This window comes from Aquarana catesbeiana, linkage group LG05 (assembly GCF_042186555.1).
Source record: "Aquarana catesbeiana isolate 2022-GZ linkage group LG05, ASM4218655v1, whole genome shotgun sequence".
Classification (NCBI taxonomy): domain Eukaryota; kingdom Metazoa; phylum Chordata; class Amphibia; order Anura; family Ranidae; genus Aquarana; species Aquarana catesbeiana.
Window position 1 is genome coordinate 50,177,484 of NC_133328.1, and position 27,746 is coordinate 50,205,229.

The following is a 27,746-nucleotide window of genomic DNA, read 5'->3' on the forward strand; positions in this document are numbered from 1 at the left end:
GGGGGTGTGAAATTGGAGGTGTCTGTGTCTTCCATGTTGGTCAAAATTTAGTACATCTCATTAGGATGGTCCCAAACTCCTCCCTCTTTTCCCTCCCTCTTTTTCCAACTGCTCAGGCACAGAAACACAAGACACACTAACACCCTCAGATGGGGAGGATATTGAACACATTTCAACAGACACTAGAGGTAAAACCTATCCCAGTGGAGCGGCATCTGGTGCCACTCCCAAACAAAGGCAGTCAAGCTTTTGCACACTTGCCTCCAAAGACAAAACACCTATGACTCCAAGACCACCCCACACGACAGCACAGAGCCACATAGACCAATTTGTAGTTCGTCCCACCTAGCTCAATCACGTACATTCAATGTCATTAATCTAACTTCACACACTTTCACTCAGACAGAATCTGAGGTCCTAGGACTTGGACTAAACTTCTGTCCAAAACGAGATTTGGATCACTTTGACTGTGTCAAAGATATCCACTTATTTGCCAGAAAGCTTAATTTCAAATCTTAATGACATAATCAATCCACCCACACCAAAGAGAGCTCTGATACAAAATGGTCTTGAATGGATTACAGAATATTAAAAATCTTTGACCAGTTGGAAAAAGAGGGAGGTGGGGAGATGGGCGGAGCCTAGCGGAGCAGACATGCATTGTTAGAGCTCCGCACCGCTGAGGAGAGAAGAGAAGGACAAAGCGGAGCCTGCAGGCTCAAAAGGTATCCATTTGAACCTTTTTGCCCCAGGGAACAAACTGTGAAAGTTTGGGCAGGAAATATGGTACTGGGAGGAAACCGTGGCAGAAATAAAAATCACCTCACAAAGAGCTCACAGGCACTCACTGCAACTAAAGCAGCTCCAGTCACCTCACAAGATACAGCATCAGGGCGCTCTCACAGACAGAAAATGTCACAGCAAGACTCTCCATTTGAGTCAGATACAGAACAAATCCTCTCACAAACTTCTCCACAAGCCTCCTCAGCATCCCCAGTAATATTATTACAATTTGAAAAGATGCTTCATAAGGCTTTAAAACAAACCTCAGACCAAATAACAAACAGCCTAACCAAAGAAATAAGAGAGCTGGGAAACCGCACCGCAGCCTTAGAAATAAAAATGGATGAAATTGAAATTACAACCCAAGTAAATATAACAGAATTGGAACAATTAAAAGAAGAGAATTTAATACTTCAAACTAAGCTCGAAGATTACGAAAATAGAGCCAGACGTTCAAACTTGCGCATAAGGGGAATACCTGAAACTGTGACAGACCTGCAATCTACTATTACTGCTCTATTACAAGAACTAAAGCCAGATATCCCTATTGAACGTTTAGAACTGGACAGAGTACACAGAGCCCTCACAGCCAAAAAGAAAGATGGACCCCCACGTGATATAATCACAAAATTTCATTATTACAGAACGAAAGAACAAATACTAATTGCTGCAAGAGAAAAAAAGGAACTTAATTTTCAAGGACACAATTATCAAATTTTTGCTGACCTATCCCAACTTACTATTACTAAAAGACGATCCATGAAACCCCAACTAATGGAACTGCAACGCCACAACATTATGTATCAATGGGGCTTCCCCTTTTCAGTCAGATTTAACTACCAAGGTACAATTTACAGAAGCAGATCAGCAGATGAACTACAACAAACCCTTTTAAAATTAAATCTGACAGAACCCACAAGCAGCAACTCTCCCACACGCAGAAGAATGGCATCATCTTCACCTTCAGGCAGCACTCAGAAAATCTCAGAACAAAATGGGAATCATCATTCTCACAAAAGAGGCCGTTATGCCACATCATCTATGGACCAAGAAGATTCAATGGACTGACATCCTAATTCCTGATATCTCTTCATTTATTATACTAAGAGATGGTTCTCTATAAAAAACCTGTATTTATAACTGAATGTAACTGCATTCTGATAGTCACACACTGTGTGGGATCATGTTACATTCCAGTTATATTTCTTATTACTTCTGATTCATATAGCCTTAGAATATATAAGTGAAATAAGGAAATTCTTGTTCAGTTATATATTATCAGGTAATAACAATAGATTTATTACTTTTTAGGACAAATATGTTCAATAATCCAGAAGTAATGGAAGCTTTTTCTTTCTTTTCTTAAAACAAATATATTATTACCTAACTAGTTCCTAGAATTATGTTTTTGTTTATTCTAATCTGAAGCAATACAACCTCAATTTTATGAGTTAACATATCTAAACAGTTACATATGAATAAAATATGTAATTGTTTACTCTAAAAGGGTTAAAATCCCAAAATAATTCAAACTATCTTCATCAATACCAAAGTTATTAACAGTACCTTTCTAACTGAATTATTTAGCCTAGGGCAAGACTAACCATATACAACCACCCTGGAATAAATAATTTCAACAAAAACTATATTCTGCACTCCAATTAATGAAACATCATTTTGATGTCTTTTGACATAGCACTTCTCTCCTGTAAGCGGAAGATCCGTGTACCCCCATTAGCCCTCCTCATTCTCCCAACCATAGTATGTGGGAGTGTGACGAAGGCACTTATTCCCCTGAGAGAGATATTTATTCTCTTTCACGGGTAAATTGTGATTACTTGCAAAAAATTATTTATACAATGTATCATCTAATCTCATATGTTTTTTGTTTACTCTTTACTCCAGAATTCACTGGTTTCTTTTCTATCTATTCATCTCTTCAGTCCCCACAGGTTGATCTGCGCAGTCAGCTCTGCATAACAAAAAGTAAGTCAAAACTATTTGATCTGTTGCCATGGCACCACTGAATATACTTTCCCTGAATGTTCAGGGAATAAATGTCCCTCAAAAAAGGACCAAAGCCTTCCGTACTTTCCATAACAAGAAGGCTCACATAGTATGCCTCCAAGAAACACACTTCACCAAAGATTCTACTCCAAAATATATTTCTCCTTTTTATCAACAAATTTACACGGCTTCTGCCTGTACCAAGCAAAGGGGAACTCTAATTGCATTTCACCGATCCACACCATTCACCTTATCATCAGAAATTAAAGACCCAGAAGGTAGATACCTGATACTCATGGGTTATATAATGGATACAGCAATCACGGTGATTTCCTACTACGCTCCTAACAAACAACCTACAGCATTCCTCTCACATATATTACAAGTGATTAATACACACAAAATAGGAACAGTGATAATGTGTGGGGATTCGAACCAGGTCCTCCTCCCATTTCTAGATAAATCACCTTTTACACCATCCAAAATAACCTCTAGATTACCTTTTTCTCAACTTCTTTCCAAATACAATCTGGTAGATTCGTGGAGAGAAAGTAACCCAATGAAAAAGAAATTCACTTATTTCTCGCACCCTCATCAAACCTTCACCAGAATAGATCAAATTTTTCTAACAATAGGAATGATACCAGAAATTATTGCATCAGATATAATTCCGATTCCGTGGTCTGACCATAATGCAGTATACACTACTATAGCCTCAGCCATACCAAAAGCGCATGACCCAACGTGGTACTTACCGGACATAATGCTCAAACACCCACTACATCAGATGGCCATTGAACAAGCTTTAAAGGAATACATATCAATTAATAATACAACAGACATCTCCCCAATAACACTGTGGGAAGCTCATAAGCCTGTCTTGCGTGGTACAATACAAAGACAAATGGCACTATTTAAACGGGAACGCAAAAATCTGGCAAAAAAACTAGAACTTAATTTTAATGCAGCCTACATATCATTTCAAGATAATCCATCTCAGAGTACAAAATCTCATCTGGAAAAATCTAGATTGGAATACGATCTATTTCTCACTGAGTCAGTTGATAAATCCCTCAAACGCTCCAAACACAATTTCTACATGAATACAAACAAACCAGGTACATATTTGGCTCGAGCATTAAATTCAACTAACAAATCTTTCAAACCAATACGTTTGAAATTATCAAAAAATGTTTACACTTGTAATCCAGTTAAAATAGTCCATAAATTTCACTCACATCTCGCAACTTTATACAAGACAAACAATGAATTTAATCCTACAGAGGCTGAATCCTTCTTCTCAAAAATAACCTTACCTGAGTTATCTCAGAATCAAAAAAGCAGTTTGGATGGGCCTATAACTATAGATGAAGTTGCTAACGCCATAAAAGACCTAAAACTTAACAAAAGACCAGGCCCAGACGGCTACTCGGCTTTATACTATAAAACATTCTCAGAAATACTCTCTCCCATTCTCACTGAAACTTTTAACAAACTTCTAGATGGACATTCTTTTCGGCAAGAAACACTAATGGCAATTGTTTGTATGATCCCAAAACCCCTTTCTGATGATACTTCCTGTGTGAATTATCGGCCTATCTCTCTGTTAAACCTCGATATTAAATTATTAGCAAAAATAATAGCAAAACGCCTCAATAGCATTATAGGAAAATTAATACATAGAGATCAAGTAGGCTTTATGCCAAATAGACAGGCAGGCGATAATATACGCAGGGCAGTGTTATTGGTACATATTGCTAAAAAACGGAAAATCCCTTTATGTTTTCTATCTCTCGATATTAAGAGGGCATTTGACACAGTATCCTGGCAATATATGCAATATTCATTACAAAAATGGGGTTTTGGACCCCACTTTTTAACATGGATCAAAGCATTATATAATAAACCCAAAGCCTATATAAAATATGCTGGATACAAATCTGAAGCCTTTAATATCGAAAGAGGTACCCGACAGGGTTGCCCATTATCTCCCTTATTATTTGCCTTATACTCGAACCCATGGCCCAATACATCAGAACAAACCAAACTATAACTGGCATTGAAGTAGGAGGTATTACACACAAATTATGTATATTTGCAGACGATATATTACTTTTTCTATCATCACCACAGGTCTCTGGTCCTAACTTAATACCAGCTCTTGATGGATTTGCAGCCCTATCCGGCCTTATGATTAATCCTAAGAAATGCCTAGTGCTTAATATTTCACTCACAAACATGGAATTGATCCCGGCTAGGGCTGCACTCCCATTCACATGGGCAGAAAAATCAATCCCATATCTTGGAATTCATTTAACAGCATCTCATTCTGACTTATTCTCAACCAATTATCCTCCTGTATTAAGACAGATCACAAATCTAATAAAACAATGGTCGCAACTTCCTTTATCCTGGATAGGGAAGATTAATGCAATCAAAATGACTATTCTACCCAAATTGCTTTATCTATTCAGAGTCCTCCCTATTCCAATTCCTTCCTATTTTTTGAGAATAGTAAAAAAAAAGAGCAACTTCGTTTATATGGGGCTCTTCTAAACCACGTATACCTATACACACACTACATCTTCCCAAAAATAAAGGAGGCCTGGGATACCCTAATTTTACTAACTACTACAGAGCAGCACATTTGGCCAGTCGGTCCAAATACCATGCAAAACAGGAAATCCCATTATGGGTATTTATAGAGGCTTCAGAAAATGACCCTCTATTAATATCAAATTTATTATGGCTTGATCCTAAAGACCGCTTTAAAATTCATAATCCCATAACTAAACACTTCTTATCTCTCTGGGATAAACTAAAAACCAAATATCAGTTACAATCTCCACACAATCCTCTCCTTTCTTTTATCAGAAATCCGGCCTTTTATCCGGCATGGATCTACCCAAATTCTTTTAAAGCTTGGACAACATCAGGCATTCAGACACTAAACGACTTCATAGCATCTAAATCATTCCTTTCATTCCCATCGCTTAGAGAAAAATATGATCTACCAAACTCTGAGATATTTAGATATCTCCAAATCAAAAATTTCTATACACCATTCCTAAAGGGGGATACACCATTATCCCAATTATCCATTTTTGAATCAATCTGTACAAAAGATCCATTTGCTAAAGGTACAATTTCATCACTTTATAATCAATTATATGGAGTAGCAAATCTTAATAGACCCTCTTACGTTCAGAGGTGGGAGGAACCTGGGACGAACTTTAGAAGACACGGACTGGTCTAACATATGGCTCACATCTAAGACATCTTCACCCAACATCTTAGCACTGGAGACAAATTATAAAGTCCTAACTCGCTGGTACCTTGTACCCGCTAGAGTGGCAAAATATTCACCTAATACCTCAGCTCTTTGTTTTCGAGGATGCCCAGAAATAGGCACATATTTACACATATGGTGGACATGCCCAGTAATCCAAACCTTCTGGAAGGAAGTCTTCGTGATTGCATCTAAAATATTTAAAAAAATAATACAACCAGATCCATATTTAACTTTACTTAATTTAAAACCGGAATGGTTAACACTCTCTCAATTCAAACTTATGATCCAACTAATAACGGCTGCAAAACAAACAGTGGCCAAGGCATTGAAATCTCCTACATTGGTACTAGCAGAAACAATTCACAGAATGAATAATACAATGTCCCATGCTAAGATGGTAGCCATCGATCAAAATCAAATTCCAATATTTGAAAAACTTTGGCATCCTTGGATAAAACAACAGTTCCTATCAAACTTCAATGACTCTGTCCTGTTGCCATGGTAACAGATTAAATGACTTACAGAGACACCCATTCTAAGGCTTCAAAGAGAACTAAAAAGAATAATAAACTGACGAGCGGGACAACCTTGTGGACCATACCTCTACCTTTCAACCCTTTTTCTTCTTTCTCTTTCCTTTTCTCCACCTTACGATTAAAGCTCATTATCAGAATTTATTTGACCTATATACACTCTACTTGTAAACAATATGTATCGTAGGTATAAATCATTTAAATACCTACAAAAGTAACTAAGGAAATGATATATATCTTTAATTTAGGTTTACGTGAACCCAATGTTTAATATTTGAAATTTCATGATATTTACCTATATAAACCCTACTGTAAAACAATGAGCTTACTTTATAGATCCTTGTAAACTTACTTTATGTATCTTTATAACATTGTATACTCAATAAACTTCTTTTGACAAGGAAAAAGAGGGAGGTGTATGGGGTCGCTCCTAAAGAGATGTACCAAATTCTGACAAACACGGAAGACACAGACACCTCCAAGTTCACACCCCATAAGTACAAAAATAGATTCCGGAAATTTCCGGCTTTCTCCAACTCTAACCCTAGACTATTCGTCGATCGCGTAACCCAGGACATTCAAGAATTAGACTCAAAATCGAATAAATCGAATTTAACCTCTACCTAAAGATCTGCTCTTAACCAAATTAAAGCCAGGTAGGAAATAATAATTAAACCCTCAGACAAGGGAGGTAACCTTGTCATACAAACGACAGAGGATTACACGGCTATGTGTTAAAGGATTCTGGGAAATTCCTCTTGGTATCAGAGGATCTCAGTTGCTGCGGTCCACAATTTCCAACAGGAATCTTTCAGAATCATAGATAGAGCGTTCTCTAAAAATCTAATATCTAAAAACACACAAGATTTCCTAAAAGTACACCATCCCATTACCTCTACCTTCTGTGCCCTACCCAAAACCCACAAGTTCCTTCAAACCCCACCTGGGAGACCGATTATTTCTGGGATTGGCTGTCAAACCCAACAGGCTAGTTCTCTGATTGACAACTACCTACATCCCCATGTGGAAAGTATACCAACCTACTTGAAAGACACCATCCATGTACTAATGGTATTAGAGGGACTATTAGTCCCAACTCACACCATCTTGGCCTCCATTGATGTGGAAGCCGTTTACTCAAGTACCCCCCATGACAAAGGGGTTTTGATGACCTCACTCTTTCTCAGTGAAAGGGACCTGTATGCCATCCCCTATAATGCCTTCATTGCTGAGATGCTATACTTCATCTTGACACATAATGCGTTCACCTTTGGTGGCTCCCACTACCTCCAGGTGCAGGGTGTAGCGATGGGGCCCAAGTATAACTCTTCGTAAGCAAACCTGTACCTGGGGGGGTGGGAGCGGGAGGTGTTCGCATCAGACGATTACTTGATGTACCTGCGCCACACCTTGCTATGGCGCAGGTACATCAAGTATATACTAATTTTCTTGAAACATTAAACTATAACAAATATAATCTGTCTTTCACACTAAACTGACATGTGGACACTCTACCCTTTCTAGATTTATTCATTTATAAGAATGTTGAGGGAGAAATAACTACCAATCTTTACCACAAAGAGACAGCGGGCAACTCCCTGTTGCATTTTCAAAGTGCTCATCCCTCTCACTTAATAAAGTCAATCCCCAAAGGGCAATATTTGCGAGCAAAGCATAATTGTAGTAGTGAAGAGTACTTCCAAATACAAGCCTCTCAACTATGTAAACGATTCTTAGATCGTGGCTACAGACAAAAATCCCTCAAAAAGGCCTTTAAAAATGCAAAGGACAATCCCCGTGATCTGCTACTCTTTCAGGAAGAAATGCAGACATCCTCTGGTTCATGAAGTCTACGACCTATTACGAGGTATAACAATTGGCATCGAGCTCTAAAGCATATTTTGAATACTTATTCGTGTAGCAATAACCTCCTTAGGAGCTGCTGAGTTATATCGGGCTGTTACCGTCACCGTTTTACCTTTAGTTTCACCAATACCAGAACTTAGAGTCCATGTTGAGCTTTGTCTCCAACAATGTAGGCACCAGTCACTTTAGTACTTTTTCAATGCTTTAATAGGAAGTAACTTGAAGAAGTAGCAGGAAAGAGGTAGAAGAAGAATTGCAGGGAGGTTCAAATACCTTTTCTTTAGCACACTAAGGAATTTGAGATCTTGGGGAATGATTATACCTTCAGTCCAGGATTAAATCTTTGCCCAGCCGGATAGGGCTCTCTCACTGACCTGGCAGCCGGAGCGTAGCACGAACAAAAAGTCTCTGCCACAGACTTTAGAAGAGCGATCTAACTGTACGATCCTCTACCACAGGACGTAGTAGTTTTAGATGAACAGCAACACAGTACCAGAACCTTTAAGCCGACCCGGCAGTACTTGTGTGATAGGTTAGATTAAGATGCGTCCTCAATCGAGTCACCAGGCCCCTCGAGACACCAGCATTCTGCTCGGTCCTCTCCAAAGATGGGTCCTCCCCTGGGTCTTCTCAATTGTCCGGCTTCTTCCCACAGGACAGACAGCACAGGACCATCCCCGCAGCAGTAGGCCCCAGACAGGCTTCTGGGCCTACCTGCACGGCTGCAGCATCGCAGCCCTCTGGCGTGGAGGGCCACAAAATAAAACTCCCCGTCACATATCTTTAGGCCAGGAGGGCCGGCAGGTGAAAGAGAAAGAAAAATGGCCTCTGCCCCTTATGTACCTTCTCCTAGAATGCACAGCAGCGGACCACCTCTGCCGAGTTGCCTCCGAGAAAAAAGAGCACTCAATATACTTCAGCTTGTTGCTTTCCAACACTGACCTATGGTGACAACGACACCTACAGGCAACAGTGCGGAACTGCACGCAACACAGCCAATGCTGGAACAGAGGCTAATTTAGCCATAGATTAAATTTGAACTATGTACAGCACAGATAACCCACTAAATTTACGTATAAGCGGTAGATCAGAAATCTACCAGCGCTACATTGGCATCTATTACGGGATGATCCATCATTAAAACTATTCATAGATCCACAGCCACACCTCATATTTAGACGCAACCAATCCCTTCGTGATATTTTAGTGTCAAGTCCCTTCTCCCCTCAAGAAAATAGAGACCCCTGTGGTTCATTACCCCCGCTGCACTTTTTGCTGTTGTGCATGTGACTTCTGTCAGTTCATTTAACCAGGCAGAATTGTTCATCTACCCTCAGGTGAGGATCTAACTATGCATCACTTTGGGAACTGCGACACTAGCGGGTTCGCAAAGTGATGGGGGTTCTACTTGCTCACATGTGGCAGTGGAAGCCACTATGTGGACAAAACCAAGCAAAATTTCTGGAGACGTATCAAAGAACATGTTACAGATATACATTTAGGCGTTACTGAGAAACCTATACCCAGACATTTAGCTCAGGCCCGCAATTATGAAATGGACTCTTTAAGATTTCAGGTACTTGCTAAAATCCGCCAAAAGGATATACAAATTAAGGGCCACTCAACCACCAGGGTTAAATGATGCCATTAGCTATGCCCCAATTCATTAAATGGTTGACCCCATCCTGTGGTAAAATAATCCCTTCCCCCCCATCTCCTCCCTTCCCCTCTCATCCTAACTAGAAAGTGTACTCATTTACTGTTGAATTGCCACTATGACTTGATTCTGTTCAGACGCGGCTTCCGGGTGGCATCACTTCCGGTTTCACACTTCCGCCCACTTGGAACGCATAACGCCGATGACGCACTTCCGGTTCACGTCATTTCCGGCGCTCAGCCAGTTCCGATCCTCCCCTTGTCCATCGGCGCGGCTCTGGCTCCCTCCTGCTGACAGCTATAACCTTTTTGGCTCGAGGTGACCCGCACGATCAAGCACTTGACCAATGTTTCTCTGGAGGGGAACCCTGTGACCTGTTTGCTTCACATTTCGGAGCGGCCCATCAAGAAATACAAAGCCTCTCTCACCATCCAGCTACTGAATGCTGCAAAGGCATGCATCCCCCTTTGTTGGAGATCAGAGAATCCGCCGGCAAAATCCCTGTGGTTTTCTAAAGTAAATGAACTAAGGGATACGGAGGAACTCACCGCCACCATGCACAACAGGGAGGAGACCTTTCGTGAGACCTGGAGACCATGGCAACACTTAATTTATTCAGACGCATACCTCCATGAGGTTGTGCAGTCTGCCTTACCCTTTGGACTTGCTTTGCTCCCTAGTCGGGGGGCACTACTCTACTTTACCTTTCTACTATCTACCTTTACATCCCACTGCTTCTCTACCTGTATACTTTCCCTTTTACCCTTCGCTTCCCCCTCTTTCTCTCCTTGACATTTCCCTTATCTCTCCTTAAGAGATGTCTGCCCCCTACCCTCTTCCCCTCTGTCCATCCCCCTTCCCCATAATTTTTACCTAGTCATGGGCTGTTTTGATCAGATACTGTGAATATCCTAGTTTGCATTATCCATATCATGATGTTCCATGTTTGGGCTCAGCTGATCATCGGGATGCTCTGCCTCCCGAGCAGCTGTGAGAGTTTATTATATTGTATAGCTCCGCATATGTTATTATATGTTTTGAGTCACGCAGATAGTTGTCTGATTGCCTCCCCGGCTTCACACACTGACAATATCTCTATACCATAACCATATTTTTGTACCTTCCATACTGTACTGTGTATTGCTGGGGTATTTGATATGTTAATCGCACCTCACGACCCCTTTTGTTCCTTCTGTCTGATTTTTATTATGTATCTCGGCTATCTGTATTGACTGTTAAACGCACCTTCTTTGAAAATAAAGGAATCACAAAAAATTTTTTCCTATATAGGATATATTTTTCTACAACCGTAACTTGTCAGAAGCAGCTGCCTCCGGTTCCTCATTAAATCCACAAGCACCCGGAGGTATTGTTGGTTAAATTCTGTGACAACCAAGGACCAGATTCTCATCTCAGTTTTACAAAGACATCAAGCTGAACTGTGTAGGCCGTGGCTGAAATCGTGTCACGGTTTGTGTGATGTTCCTCAGACCTCCTGGCGGACTGTCCTCTACCCCTCTATGGATGTTCGATCAGATATAGAATATAGGTCAACATCTCTGTGTGCAATGCTTCTAACAAAAGACTAAGGGATGATAGCAATATTCCCCTGAGTCTTTATTCATCTCAGATGATCTATCGCAGTGTTCCAGTTTCAGGGACTGATAACTGGTTTATCCAATCATTCCACACAAAAAGAAATCATGACATGCTAAGAAAAGAAGTACAATTAGACTAATGTTAGGTTAGTGAGGGGTGGAATCAGCAAGTGTCCCTAATATATGGGTTCAGACCCCCATTTATCCAATCTACCCACACTGTGAAAGGATCCTGTTTGCATCTATCCTTCAGCCTTGCACAGTGGTACAGGCTCCTCTCTTGAAATGGCTTACTCTGAGTTCACTGCACACTGTGACCTCCTCACAGAGTGTATTAGAAGCTGCAAGTCAGATAAAGCCTACCTCAGTTCCTGGCTGGAGGACCTCCAGCATCATCTACACCTTCCCCTAAGCATTAGGCCTCATGCAAACAGGACGTTTAAAAAATGCCAGCGCTGCTGCCAGAAAAAAGCAGCACTAAAAACACGCTGTTAGCCACGTTTTTTAATAGAGTTTATGGGTGTTTATCGGTATTAGCATTTTTTGTCATTTGTTCAGTAAAAACCCTCCCTATAATTTAAAAACGCCTAAAAATGCCAAACGCAGGTAAAGGCTTGTTACAACGTTTAGCAGCGTTTTTTGGCATTTTTCGTTTTTACAGCTCAACAGCCTCTGCTCCTGGATGCACAGAAAAAAAATGACAAATGAGTGCAGCGCTAAGTAAACATGAAGTGTTAATAATATAATAATATGTGTGCGACCCCCCCCTAAATATGTAAAGTGCTCAATGCAACCTCCCACTCCTTAGTAAAGTGCAAGTGCTCTCACCTTCACATGAACTCCCAATCATATAATATGATAATTTAGGTAAATTGATGAAAATTAAATAATATATAAAATTAATATACAGTACAATTAATGAAAACAATGTGCTTGTGAATCAATCAATTAATAGTGAATAGTCCAATCTTTGGTGATTATAAACAATATTATAATCCAATATATGTTAGAGAAAAAAAACACAGATGCTCTGAAAACACCAATCTTCACTCTGATTCACCTCTGTGCATATGACAAACTAGTTTCGCCACACCCTCGTGACTTCCTCTGGGAGATCTCTCAGAGGAAGTCACGAGGGTGTGATGAAACTGGTAGGAGGGGCGTGGATGGCTGACGTATGAGGAAGTGATCGGGAAGCTTGTTCCAGTGTGACGGAAGGAGGGGACACTGATGACCGGAGCTGCAGAACCGGTTCTGTCTCCACACAGAGGTTGATTGCATAGAGGCTGATTTTTTAATATGGAAATGTGAGTGTATACATGGTGTTTTGATCGTTTGATACATTTTTAAAAAGGATAAAGCACTATTGCCAGTTTTTACTTTTCATGTGGGTGATATGAGAGGAGGGCTCTGGTAACCATCAGGAAGGAATATTCCGAGATGAAAACGACTGCCTGGTCATACACCAAAGGAAGGAGGAATGATAGGAGGAGTACCCTAGAAGATTTGGTATCATCACAAATGCTAATTGTCATTAGCACAGAGGTGGATCATTGGTGTTTTCAGAGCCTCTGTTTTTTTCTCTAACATATATTGGACTATAATATTGTTTATAATCACCAAAGATTGGACTATTCACTATTAATTGATTGATTTACAAGCACATTGTTTTCATTAATTGTATTGTATATTCATTTATATATTATTTCATTTTAATCAATTTACTTAAATTATCATATTACATGATTGGGAGTTTATGTGAAGGTGAGAGCACTTGCACTTTACTGAGGAGTGGGAGGTTGCATTGAGCACTTTACATATTTATGTGGGTCACACACACACATTATTATATTATTAACACTTCATGTTCACTTAGCGCTGCACTCATTTGTCATTTATTTTCTGTAGTATCACATATTTAGAAAGTGTGGGGAGTGCTGGAAGCTCTTTGTTTATTGGTTTGTCTGCATAGCTGCTCACAAGGTTTTGACACATAATTATATCCTGGATGCACAGGCTGTCATTTTTTTTTCTACTGCCCCTAAACCCTTATGCCCTTATGCCTCCAAATGCCTCTGAAAGTGTATGTGTGTATGGACACATAGGCTAACATAGAGGGGCATTTAGAGGCAGTTAACAAAAACGTCAGATGCTCCTAACAGCAGCTGTAAAAACGTCCTGTGTGCATGAGCCCTTACATTCTGGATCTCCCCTTATGTTCCGCGATAGTGTTCTGTGATAATAACGGATTGGTTGTTAATAAGTTACCCGGAGCTGATGCTAGAGGCCCTAAATTCAGGGGACTTGTAATGCCGGTAGCCAATAGCTGCCCTAGCGTGGGTTTTCGTCCGTCGGACTAGCATACAGACGAGCGGATTTTTCGACCGGACTCGAGTCCGTCGGACAAATTTGAAACATGTTCCAAATCTAAAGTTTGTCAGATTTTTGACCGAAAAAGTCCGCTGCAGGTCCGATGGAGCCCACACACGGTCAGATTGTCCGCCGGATTCGGTCCGTCGGACCAGTCCGGTCGAAATATCCGCCCGTGTGTACACGGCATCAGTTGTCACACCTAGAGTTTGTGTATTTCATATGGATGGTTCTTTTTCCGCCTACAATCCAGAAACCTACTGGTAGATAAGTTGTCCTCCACTCAAAACTGGTCCATGTATACTGTATATGTGTGCAAAACAGTCTCCTCACCTGGCCCATTTAATAAAGTATGGTACGTGCTTAAGAAGATTAAAAGTGTAGTAGGAATATCGAGTGATCTCCGTCATAGTCCACACAACCAGGAAGAGAAGAACACTCTCCTCATTCTGGATCTGAAAACAAAAACACATGAAATGCAGTAAGTTAGTTTTTGGTGCATTAAGTCATGTCAGCATTGCACAGTAAGGAAAAATGTCCCTGATCTTAACATTTGATCCTCTCTCTACCCAAACCTGAAGAGATGTAACCTTCCCTACTAACTCAACCCTAGCACTTAACCCAATGTTTCCCAACCTTTTTTCAGTCAAGGCACGCTTTAAAATCCTGACAATCTATGGAGCCCCATTCTAAAACATACGAAATGAAACGAATGGTTTTACAGAAGGCAGCAACATCCACACGAGTAGGAAAACCAACAATAGAGGCAAAATAATTCTTCCAAAGCGAATACACCTTTACACACCGGTACTGACTAGTATTTCAATGTTTCTCTTCCTCCTCAGTTTCTGGTCCTCACTCAGCTAACATGACCCCAGTGCTGGCTGGGAGGGGCAAACAAGATACTGTGCAGGCACCCGACTTCCCTCTTAGCAACCGATGATGTCATTGGTTGTAAGGATGCCAGCAGCTAGAAGGTTGTAATGGTGTACAATGAAAACCCGTGGCTTTGTTCAACTAAAAGACAGGCTTCATCCACCTGCTGGTTTGTATACAATTTTTGGGCAATTTGTAGGGATTTTGCCAAGACACCCCTGAAGAAACCCGAAGGCACCCCAGGGTGCACCCTGGTTGAAAAAAACTGACTTTCACCATCTCCTTGCTGTCTATAGCAGGAGGCACTAATATCTCTACCTAGTAGTAAATGGTTTTCTACCTTAAATGAGATTATATCAATTTAGTGATTAGGTGAGTGCCCATGACATGCTTCAAAATGAACTGAATGTATATATTCAAAATGAACTGATTGTATATATTAGTAAATGTATGGTTTCATACTTGTATAAATTCTCACTGTCTGTTTCATGCACAGTTTCTTGCACTACAATATCTCCTGAAGAAACCACATATTTGGTGAAACATGTTGAGAATGTAACAACTATATAGCATGAAGATGTATACTCACAACTACTGGTTAATGAGACCATGATATGACATTTGGTTTTATTATGATTTGTATAATTAAATGAGTTGATGATTTTAATACATTTTGGATATAGTAGTGTTATTCATGCACCTTAAAAGTCCTGTACTATTTATATTTTCTCTTCCCTACGTAAAGTGTTACTAAACCCAGGACCCTGCATTCACTATATCTGGTCTCCCACAGTACACAGAACATGGAAATGCAATTATTTTAGTAAATATAAACTGCTAAATACCTTTTCTCATCAGCAGTTAGAGCAGTCCACGGTCTGCTTAAAGCTTGTCGGAGGAGTTTCTATTTTCCCCTGACCCTCTGTCTGGACAGTGCTGATTGGCCCTATGTTGATTACATGCACTCTCTCAAAGAAAAAAAAACTCTCTCTCACACCAAACTGAGCATGTGCAGCCTGTCCCCTAATGCTTTGTTCCATCAGGAAATGGTCTGGTGTCAGTGAAGAAGAGGAGGATCAGAGAGACAGGATCACACAGCCTTTATACACAATGCAGATGTATATACAGTACTTACATATTTTCATCCCACTCTGGTCCATTCATATGATCCTCTGGTTGAGTCAGTGGCAGCTGCAGGGGAGAAGAAAAAGCCTTGACAATGGCTGGGTTGTTGGCATGTCCTTCTCTCCCCTGCAACCACCACTGACACACAGTGCTGTCTTTTGGCCTAGGCCGACAAGGCCCAGGCCTAGGGCGGCACCTTGCGGGGGGCAGCAGTAAAGCCGCCCCCCCCCCACAAGAAAAAGCTCCCCCGACCTGTCCCACCGAGTCCCGGCTCCCGCGGCCTCCCCCCGTGACTGCCTCCCCCCTCCCGTCTTGATGTAGTGCAGCACTAATATGGGCAGTAGTCGTGTGGGCGTGCTTGTCCAAGGGGGGTGGAGTGACTAGCGTCCCCATAAGCGGCCGGTGACTGGCTGCTTTCCATCTGACTGGCGGAGGCGGAGCCTAATGCTCCGCCTACCCTCCTCCGTGCAGCTTTCGTTTCCTGGCTGTATCTTCTTCTCGGCCCGGGTGTGTCTGTGATGATAGGAGCCGGAGGAGGAGTAGAGAGAGAGGAGCATGAGGGGAACCCCAGGCAGCGGCCAGGACAGCAGGTGAATCTAATTTCTATTGCTATGCTATTGCATGAGCTATGAGCAGTGCTCATTTCTGCTATATTTTTGTTTGGATCTCATCTGAATTTTTTAGCAGCTGCCTATAGACTGGATGGTTGATTCTCACTCACTTGATACGTTTAATCCTCATTATTTCCACTATTTCCTAAAGCATTTTGTTCACATCTATTTCAATAAATTTATATTACTATTGTAATGTGCATGTGCCAAGCAGCCAATCACTTAGTGCTCAATCTGTAAATATACAGATCATGATATTGCAAAGTGATCCATGCTACAAACTCATTAAACTGTCCACATTCAGTGAAAGTTCATGTACTGCAAACTTTGCAGTGCATGAACTTTCACTGAATGTGGACGGTTTAATGAGTTTGCATTGATTTCAGCATGTGCAAAGTGCCCCATGCATGCTGAAATCAATGCAAACTCATTAAAGAGGAGTTCCGCACCCCCCCCCCCCCACCCCCTGTGATAAAATTAAAAGGTCTCTTTCACACAGGTGGTCCTCCCGATGGACTCAGCTTTGCTCAGCGGGTGATCGCTCTGTTGATCCCCGCTGAGCAGGCAGATGACAGGTCCGTCTCCGCTCACTGTGCAGGGACCGACCTGTCAGAGCCCCGCTGTCCTGTATGGGGAGATCCGATGAAAACGGATCCGCCTGTCCATTTTCATCTGATCCGCCAGACGGATGGAAAATCAGGTCTCCATCCGTCTGGATTTTGCAGACAGGATCGGATCAGGTAGCAGCGAGTGTCAGCAGACATGTCACCGCTCCATAGGAGTGAATAAAGCGTCCGATCAGGTCCGCCTGAAAAAGTGACAGACTGACCTGATCAGACAGCCTATGTGAAAGGGCCCAAAGTCAGCAGCTACAAATACAGTAGCTGCTGACTTTCAATATTAGGACACTTACCTGTCCAGGGTTCCCGCGATGTCGACACCCCAGCCAATTTGTGGATTGGCTCTTGAGCGCTGCTGCCACCATTATGTCCCATTCCCTAATGCACATGTGCGAAGCGCGCTGCGCTTTCCGAATGTTGCGGCGGAGGAGGGGGTGTGGTTTATAGATTTTAGGGTGGGTCTTAAACAGGAAGGGGTGTGGCCTTGACAGGGAGGGGTGGGTCATATTTAAATTAGGGGGTGCACGAGTTCAGTCAGGCCTAGGGCAGCACAAAACCTAAATACACCACTGCTGACACAGATGATCACGTGACCGGACCGGAGCATCCTGAAAATAGGTAAATATATACATATTTTTTACACAGCTTAGTTAGCATTGGTGTTAGGGCTGGGGGGGCGAATTTTAGCACTAGGTAAGTTTAGGCTTGAATATTACTTAAACTCATAACTTGTATCCTATAGACATGCACAACCTGGGCTCCACCCCCCTGCTCTCTGCTCACAGGATTTGACTCTATGGGAACCCAAGCATGTGTTCATTAGTCCATAATAAACTGCACAATCTATAACATGATAACAAGTGTAAATGGTACATGATGAATAGTAGAATGATGCTTATATAATGGTATGATTTTCACTGAAATGTCACTATATCAGCCTTTCTCAACCAGGGTTCCTCCAGAGGTTTCTAGGGGTTCCATGAGAAGTGGTAGATTGACTTTTGCCTAACAGTGCCTGCATAGTTCCATCACCAATGTCACTTGGCATAGAAGGACCAGTGGGTGGACACTGCACTGACCCCCAGTCTAACAGGGCATTCTATCGACTGACCCCCAATATATGGGAATCCTTCTTTCACTGAACCCAATGCACGGGAACACTTCTCCATTAACCACTAATGTAAGGGGTCACTTCACCCTTATCTCCATTGTAAGAGAGTCCTTCTCCACTGAGCACCAATGTAATGGGACCATTCTTCACTGACCATAAATGTATTGGGACTCTTCTCCACTGATCACCAATGTAAGGGGGCCCTCTCCACTAACCACAAAAGTAAGGGGCCCTTCTCCACTGGGCACCAATGTAATAGGACCATTCTTCACTGACCATCAATGTATTGGGACTCTTCTCCACTGATCACCAATGTAAGGGGGCCCTCTCCACTAACCACAAAAGTAAGGGGCCCTTCTCCACTGGGCACCAATGTAACGGGACCCTTTTCCACTAACTAGCAATGTAAGGGGGGCATTCTCCATTGACCACTAAGATAAGGGGCCTTTCTCCACTGACCACCAATGTAAGGGGGACACTCTTCACTGATCACAAATGTAAGGGGGCCCTTCTTCACTGACCAACAATGTAAGGGGCCCTTCTCCACTGAACACCGTTGTAAAAGGCCAAGGAACAATGTAAACTTGACACTTCAGTGCTCAGGTATCGTAGGGAAGCTTGCCATGAATGATGCAAATGCCATGGCCACTGTGCAACTCAGGCTGGATGGTTAACACGGTGCAGCCCTCCTCAGATCGGGGAACCTGGTACTACACAAACACCAGCACTTTATTAAGGGATTCAAAATGAAAAAATATACTCGCAAACCAAAATGAAATAGTAGTGTGTCAAAATGTCCAGAGATCCACTTCCAACCTCATGGAATTTTACGGATGACAGAGCAAGCTTCTGTGTTTCGGTGCCCTTCCTCAGAGCAACAACTGGTACATCCTCCACCCTGGCCTCCTTAAATGTAGAACCATTCAAGATCCACACCCATCACTCACAGAGAAGACGGGGGCGAGGAGGAGGACAGGGTTGAAGGGAGTCACTACCCACAATGGTCACCAATAACAAAGACACAGAAACAGCAACATGACTATGGCACATAATATCTTCAACATCCTAATACAGCATGATGAACAGCCCCTATGTATGATGACATCATATTGACTATTGTAAGAGGGCCATTCTCCCCTGACTACCAATGTGAAGGGTAATTCCTCCACTGTCCACGATTATAAGAGGGCCTCAACCGACCACTTTTATAAGAGTGCTCTTCTCCACTGACTACCAATGTAAAGGGGCCCCTTTTCCCTAAACACCAGTGCAAAGGGGCCCCTATCTACTGACCACCAATATAAGGGGGGTTTTCTCCAATCACCACAAATGTAAGGGGCCCGTCTTCACTATCCACCAATGTAAGAGGGTCTTTCTTCACTGACCACCAATGTAAGCGGGTCTTTCTCCACTGACCACAAATATAAGTGGGCACTCCACCACTTGGTTGGGCTTTCTTAACTGACAAATGTAAAGAAGCATTACCATTTCCTTGCATTTCTTTTCTATTCATAATTGTTCATTTTATTTAGTGATTAGAACTGAAAATATATTTGTCCTATAGAGCAGGAGGGGGGTAAAATGTAAAATGAACACCACATTGTTTCTTCTTTTATTTGCTGGTTATTTGTTTACTTCTATACATGCAGCTTACCGATCTAGACAATGTACTATAAGCTGTAGATATAATCATTTTTAGTAGGGGTTTATTAAGCCATGAACATTATTTCAAGGGTTCCTTGGTTGAAAAAAGGTTATGAAAAACCTGTATAGACGACTACTCCTTATGAAAAGTTACACATTCAATGTACTGTATGAGTTTAAAACTATTTGGGTATGATCTGTGTGACAAGTGCACCACCTGCTGACAATCTTTCAACACTACAGTACACAAGCTCACAATTGCACCATCAGCCTGCAGTTTCGGAATACAATTTCTGTGCATCAGCATGTAGCGGATTCCAGTGTGCGATTACTGAGCTGCTATCATTCATCATAAAATCTTAATTCCGTGGGGATCACAGAGCTCTGTTCACATTATTGCAGATGAACGCAAATGCTTCTTGAACTATTCTAGTGGATAATAGTACCAGCAGGAGAGGACACTGTGTACCGACTTGTGTCACATACTACCAATGCTCATCTACCATTTTGTGATTACACCATTTACATAGTTGCCAACATTTTTAAAATGATTTTCAGCGATGATCTGCTCCTGAGCGGTGAATGGAAAATATGCCTAAAGCCTTTTTTATATAGATCTTCCATTGGGAACACTTCTGTAATGCCGTGTACACACGACTGGACTTTGACAGCAAAGGTCAGACGGAACGAATCCGCCGGACAATTCGATCGTGTGAGGGTTTCATCAGACCTTTGCTGTCGAAAAATCAGACGGACTTTAGAAATAGAACATGTTTCAAATCTTTCTGATGGACTCGAGTCCGGGCGAAAAATCAGTTTGTCTGTATGCTAGTCCACCGGACGAACAAAGGGCAGCTATTGGCTACTGGCTATGAACTTTCTTATTCTAGTCCGGTCGTACGTCATCACGTTCGAATCAGTCGGACTTTGGTGTGATCGTGTGTAGGCAAGTCCGTTGCGTTGGAATTCCGTCGGAACTCTGTCAAAAGTCCGCCGAAAAGTCCTTCGGAGTTCAGTCCATCGAAAGCCTGCTCGTGTGTACACGGCATTATGCCGCGTACACACGAGCGGACTTTCTATCCTACTTGGTCCGGCACACTTTCCGACGGACTTTGTCCGCCAGGTGCGCCGGACTTTAAAACGAACGGACTTGCCCACACACGCCGGGATTTTCCGGCGGGCTAAGTCCGCCCGTCTTTCCGACGGACTTTCGCCGGAGTTCCGGCGGACTTTCAGAATGAACGGACTTGCCCACACACGGACAAGTCCGTTCATTTTGAACGTGACTCAGGTGCGACGGGACTAGAAAAGGATGTCAATCTTGCCGCTTTTATCGGCTAGATTGACACCTTGCGAGCCCCGTCGCGGGGCATACCAGGCCCTTAGGTCTGGTATGGATTATAAAGGGGAACCCCGCTACGCCGAAAAAACGGCGTGGGGTCCCCCTAAAATCCATACCAGACCCCGATCCGAGCACGCAGCCTGGCCGGTCAGGAAAGGGGGTGGGGACGAGCGAGCGCCCCCCCCCCTCCTGAACCGTACCAGGCCGCATGCCCTCAACATGGGGGGTGGGTGCTTTGGGGGAGGGGGGCGCCCTGCGCCCCCCCCCCCCAAAGCACCTTGTCCCCATGTTGATGAGGACAAGGGCCTCTTCCCGACAACCCTGGCCGTTGGTTGTCGGGGTCTGCGGGCGGGGGCTTATCGGAATCTGGGAGCCCCCTTTAATAAGGGGGCCCCCAGATCCCGGCCCCCCACCCTATGTAAATGAGTATGGGGTACATGGTACCCCTACCCATTTACCTAGGAAAAAAGTGTAAGTAATAAAACACTACACAGGTTTTTAAAATATTTTATTAAACAGCTCCGGGGGGGGGATCTTCCTCCGGCTTCGGGGGTCTTCTTCCGGCTTCGGGGGTCCCTCCGCTTCATCTTCTCCCGGCGTCCGGTTGGTTCTTCTCCGCTCTCCGGCCTCTTCTCCCGGTGTCGCAGGTCTTCGGCCGGCCCCTCCGCTCTCTTCATGTAGCTCTATTGCGAGCGGAGGTCCGGACTTCTGGGCTTCTTGGCTTCTTGGCTTCTTGGCTTCTTGGCTTGGCTTGGCTTCTCTTCTCTTCCCCCAGATGTTGACACGACGCTCTCTCCGGCTGGACTGGTTTCTGAGGGCTGCGTTGTGACTTATATAGGCGGAGACCCCGCCCCCATATGATGTCACAGTCCCTGGGCATGCTGGGACTGTGACGTTTTAGGGGGCGTGGTCGACCACGCCCCCCGACCACGCCCCCTAAAACGTCACAGTCCCAGCATGCCCAGGGACTGTGACATCATATGGGGGCGGGGTCTCCGCCTATATAAGTCACAACGCAGCCCTCAGAAACCAGTCCAGCCGGAGAGAGCGTCGTGTCAACATCTGGGGGAAGAGAAGAGAAGCCAAGCCAAGCCAAGAAGCCAAGAAGCCCAGAAGTCCGGACCTCCGCTCGCAATAGAGCTACATGAAGAGAGCGGAGGGGCCGGCCGAAGACCTGCGACACCGGGAGAAGAGGCCGGAGAGCGGAGAAGAACCAACCGGACGCCGGGAGAAGATGAAGCGGAGGGACCCCCGAAGCCGGAAGAAGACCCCCGAAGCCGGAGGAAGATCCCCCCCCCGGAGCTGTTTAATAAAATATTTTAAAAACCTGTGTAGTGTTTTATTACTTACACTTTTTTCCTAGGTAAATGGGTAGGGGTACCATGTACCCCATACTCATTTACATAGGGTGGGGGGCCGGGATCTGGGGGCCCCCTTATTAAAGGGGGCTCCCAGATTCCGATAAGCCCCCGCCCGCAGACCCCGACAACCAACGGCCAGGGTTGTCGGGAAGAGGCCCTTGTCCTCATCAACATGGGGACCAAGGTGCTTTGGGGGGGGGGGCGCAGGGCGCCCCCCTCCCCCAAAGCACCCACCCCCCATGTTGAGGGCATGCGGCCTGGTACGGTTCAGGAGGGGGGGGGGGGCGCTCGCTCGTCCCCACCCCCTTTCCTGACCGGCCAGGCTGCGTGCTCGGATCGGGGTCTGGTATGGATTTTAGGGGGACCCCACGCCGTTTTTTCGGCGTAGCGGGGTTCCCCTTTATAATCCATACCAGACCTAAGGGCCTGGTATGCCCCGCGCTCGCCGCAATAGGAAGATTTGTTTTTCCTATTGCAGCGAGCGCGAGATGCAATACCATCCCCTCGTGTCGTATTTGGTCTGTCGGACCAGCCTACACACGAGCGGGCTTTCCGTCGGACCAGCACACACACGAGCGGACTTTCCGCCCGAAACTGAGTCCGACGGAAAGATTTCAAACATGTTTGAAATCTAGGTCCGGCGGGCTTTTGGGAAGAAGTCCGCCGGAAAAGTCCGCCGCCGCCCACACACGGGCGGATTGTCCGGCACACTCTGGTCCGCCGGACCAAGTATGCCGGAAAGTCCGACCGTGTGTACGCGGCATTAGTCTTCATGTACACCAGCCTACATTAACCGCTGCAGCAGAAAATGCAAAATGCAGCAAAATCACAGAAAACAATAGGGTTGATTTATTTATTTTTTCATAAAACAACCCCCAATGTGTCGCGATTTTGCAGCGTTTTCCCATGGCCAGCGGTCAAAACATTCCTATCCTGAAAGTGATTCCTCCTCATTCAGGAGAGGGAGATTGAAGCTCACCTGAACTCAGTAGGTCCAAAACTTTGCATTCACCTGGGCGTATGGAATCGGAAATTTTCAGCAAATCTACACAAGATTTCAAAGCACCTGCGTGTGAATGACAAATTGAACAACTCACCCTTCAGATGCCATTCATTTGAATGGCACCTAAAAACGTGGTTTGGTTCTGCAATAATTGTCCCACATGCTGCAATCGCGGCAAACAACATCGCGTGAAGCATGTTGCCAAAAGAAGCTCCTGAACATTTTTTGGGTGACAAGCTTCACACGATGCAGTTTGCTGCAATTGCAGCGCAACTGACTGTGGGACAATTGCGCCAGAACCGCACCGCGTTTTTCAGGTGTCATTAAAATAAATGGCATCTGAAAGGTGCATTGTTCAATTTGTCATTCACACCTGGGCGTTTTGAAATTGTGGGCAGAATCTTGGCAAATCTGCCCGCGATTCAAAACACCCAGGCGTGAATGCAGCCTTATGGAGTTGAGTTTAGGAGCTTTGGCAAAAGGATGCCAAAAGATCCTAAACTCAAGTTTTTTAAACTCAAGTTTTAGTGTTGCCAGCGTAGGCTAGTGTACATGAAGCCTAGGGCTCGGTTCACACTAGTGCGGGTCTTATGTTCCATTAGGGGTGGGGCAATCGCATTGATTCCACACCCGCAACCACCCACAGCCGAATCGCACTGCTTTTGCGAGACGCATGGGGCTGCCTTTCATTCTGAATAGAACCTCCACACATCTCAGCCCGCAACGTGATTGCGGGAGCAGGAACTGCAGGGAAACTGCATGATCAAAAAAGATCATGCGGTTTCCCTGCGGCAACATTTTTAAAAAGGTGCATGCACCTTTTCTGTACGTTTCACGCAGCTCAGCAGCCCATTCAAATGAATGGGCTGCTGTGCCTAAGCAAACATGGGATGCATGGCACGAACTAGTGTGAGCCGAGCCTCATGCCCCGTACACACGATCGGAAATTCCACCAGCAAAAGTCCGATGTGAGCTTTTGGTCAGAAATTCCGACCATGTGTATGCTCCATCAGACTTTTGCTGGCGGAATTTCCGCGAGCAAAAGATTGAGAGCAGGTTCTCTATTTTTCCGACGGAAATTCCGATCGTCTGTAGCAATTCCGACGCGCAAAATTCCAACGCATGCTCGGAAACAATTTGACGCATGCTCGGAAGCATTGAACTTCATTTTCTCGGCTCGTTGTAGTGTTGTACGTCACAGCGTTCTTGGGGGTCGAAAATTCAGAGAACTTTTCTGTGACCGCGTGTATGCAAGCCAAGCTTGAGCGGAATTCCATCAGAAAAAAAACATCCAAGGTTTTTCTGATCATGTGTACAGGCATTAGAGAGGATTTCCCTTACATTGGAGAGATCTCTTCTCCGGTTTGTCGCAAGACCGTAAGTGAGTGAAAATCACCCCAATGAGACAGACAGCAAAAAAAGTAGGTGGTCTTAACCATTCGCGTATCTACATAACAGATATTTATAGAATGCAAATACTAAACGTTAGCACACAAATAAAAACATTGCAAATTGCATTTTATTTTTCACATAAAACAGGGTTTTATGACATTTACACATTTACTTGGCTAAGACCACAAGAAGACTCATTACAACAATATATATATAATATAGTGTTCATAACAAACAATCTTGCATATGCTGTTTTTTTATCCAACATGTTTCTTAGAGAACAAAGTCCACTTTTTCAAGGTTGCACATGCAGTTTATAGGATAAAGATAATCTTATGTCATGGATCATAAGACCTGTTTGTAAAACATGTGTTAACCATTTGAATTGAATATCACAAAATCACCTTTCAGGAGGCAGAGCTGAGTAATTGCTACATCCAGCACATATCAGTATAGAGAGATCCCCAGAGTATTGATATCCCTATGGTGATCACTCTGCCTGATACCAGCCAATGACCATTGTGGATAAAGAAATATGCTTCGCAAACAACTATTATGATCCATTACATCTTTATCACCTGAACTGCATATACACCTGTGATAAAATGGACTTTGTTCCCAAAAAAGCACTGGATGAAAATGAGCACATGAGAGATTGCTTGTTATGTGCGTTATACAATATATGGCGTTTTAATGGATCGCCTTATGGTCTTAGCCAAGTAAAATTGTCATGAAACAATGTTTTATATGAAATAAATAGCACTTGAAATCCCTGTTTTCAGTAACAGTACCCTTTAAAAGTATTCAAAATCTGGAGGTATCCCAGGTGACTTATAATTTGTTTTAAGGACAAATTGGGCCTTCATTTGGCGGTAACTGTTAATGGATATCTGCTGATTTCTTTTTTATTAATAAAAAGGAAAACTTACACAAATAACTATAAATATAACTGTATATACAGTATCTCACAAAAGTGAGTACACCCCTCACATTTTGTAAATATTTTATTATATCTTTTCATGTGACAACACTGAGGAAATGCTACAATGTAAAGTAGTGAGTGTACAGCTTGTATAACAGTGTAAATTTGCTGTCCCCTCAAAATAACTCAAAACACAGCCATTAATGTCTAAACCGCTGGCAACAAAAGTGAGTACACCCCTACGTGAAAATTTCCAAATTGGGCCCAATTATCCATTTTCCCTCCCCGGTGTCATGTGGCTCGTTAGTGTTACAAGGTGTGAATGGGGAGCAGGTGTGTTTAATTTGGTGTTTACGCTCTCGCTCTCTTATACTGGTTAGTGGAAGTTCAACATTTCACCTCATAGCAAAGAACTCTGAGGATCTGAAAAAAGAATTGTTGCTCTACATAAAGATGGCATCAACCAGGGGTAGGCAACCCGGGGCCCTCCAGCTATTGCAGACAAGTACAAGTCCCATCATGCCTCTGAGAGTAATTGTAACTGCCAGCCTTGCAATGCCTCATGGGAAATGTAGTTCCTCAACAGCTGGAGGGCTATGAAACTGACCTGCAGCACAGTGTCCAAGACCATACAGCGGTTTAACAGGACAGGTTCCACTCAGAACAGACCTCTCCATGGTCAACCAAAGACGTTGAGTGCACGTGCTCAGCATCATATCCAAAGGATGTCTTTGGGAAATAGACGTATGAGTGCTGTTAGTAATGCTGCAGAGGTTGAAGGGGTGGGGGGTCAGCCTGTCAGTGCTCAGACCATACGCCCCACGCTGCATCAAATCGGTCTGCATGGCTGTCGTCCCAAAGGAAGCCTCTTCTAAAGATGATGCACAAGAAAGCCCGCAAACAGTTTGCTGAAGACAAACAGACTAAGGACATGGATTACTGGAACCATGTCCTGTGGTCTGATGAGACCGAGATAAACTTATTTGGTTCAGATGGTGTCAAGCGTGTGTGGTGGCAACCAGGTGAGGAGTCAAAGACAAGTGTGTCTTGCCTACAGTCAAGCATAATTGTGGGAGTGTCATGGTCGGGGGCTGCATGAGTGCCGCCGGCAATAATAGACGTATGAGTGCTGCATGGGGGCCGCTGGCACTGGGGAGCTACAGTTCATTGAGGGAACCATGAATGCCAATGTATTGTGACATACTGAAGCAGTAGTAGGGCAGTATTCCAACATAATGACCCCAAACACACCTCCAAGACGACCACTGCCTTGCTAAAGAAGCTGAGGGTAAAGGTGATAGACTGGCCAAGCATGTCTCCAGACCTAAACCCTATTGAGCATCTATGGGGCATCCTCAAATGGAGGGTGGAGGAGTGCAAGGTCTGTAACATCAACCAGCTCTGTGATATCATCATGGAGGAGTGGAAGAGGACTCCGATGGCAACCCGTGAAGCTCTGGTGAACTCTTCCTCTCCTAGTGAGAATAGGAGAGGAAGAACATAAAGTGGCAGCATATGCAGATAATATACTGTTTTATATTACAAACCCAAAAATATCACTCCCAAATTTGATCAAAAAATTTAAAGAATATGGGGAAATTTCAAATTTGAAGATATATCCAGTTAAGGCAGA

At 43.6% G+C, this 27,746-nt stretch overlaps 1 protein-coding gene across 2 annotated transcripts in view; it reads right to left on the bottom strand.

Annotated features, from left to right (window-relative positions):
- Window positions 1–27,746, bottom strand: part of HACD1 (3-hydroxyacyl-CoA dehydratase 1) — a 104,264-nt gene that overhangs the window by 11,071 nt on the left and 65,447 nt on the right. For both annotated transcript variants that reach the window (XM_073632661.1, XM_073632659.1), the window contains exon 5: window positions 14,440–14,561. In XM_073632661.1, the coding sequence (XP_073488762.1) occupies window positions 14,440–14,561 (122 nt within the window). The remainder of the gene's footprint in view (window positions 1–14,439; window positions 14,562–27,746) is intronic.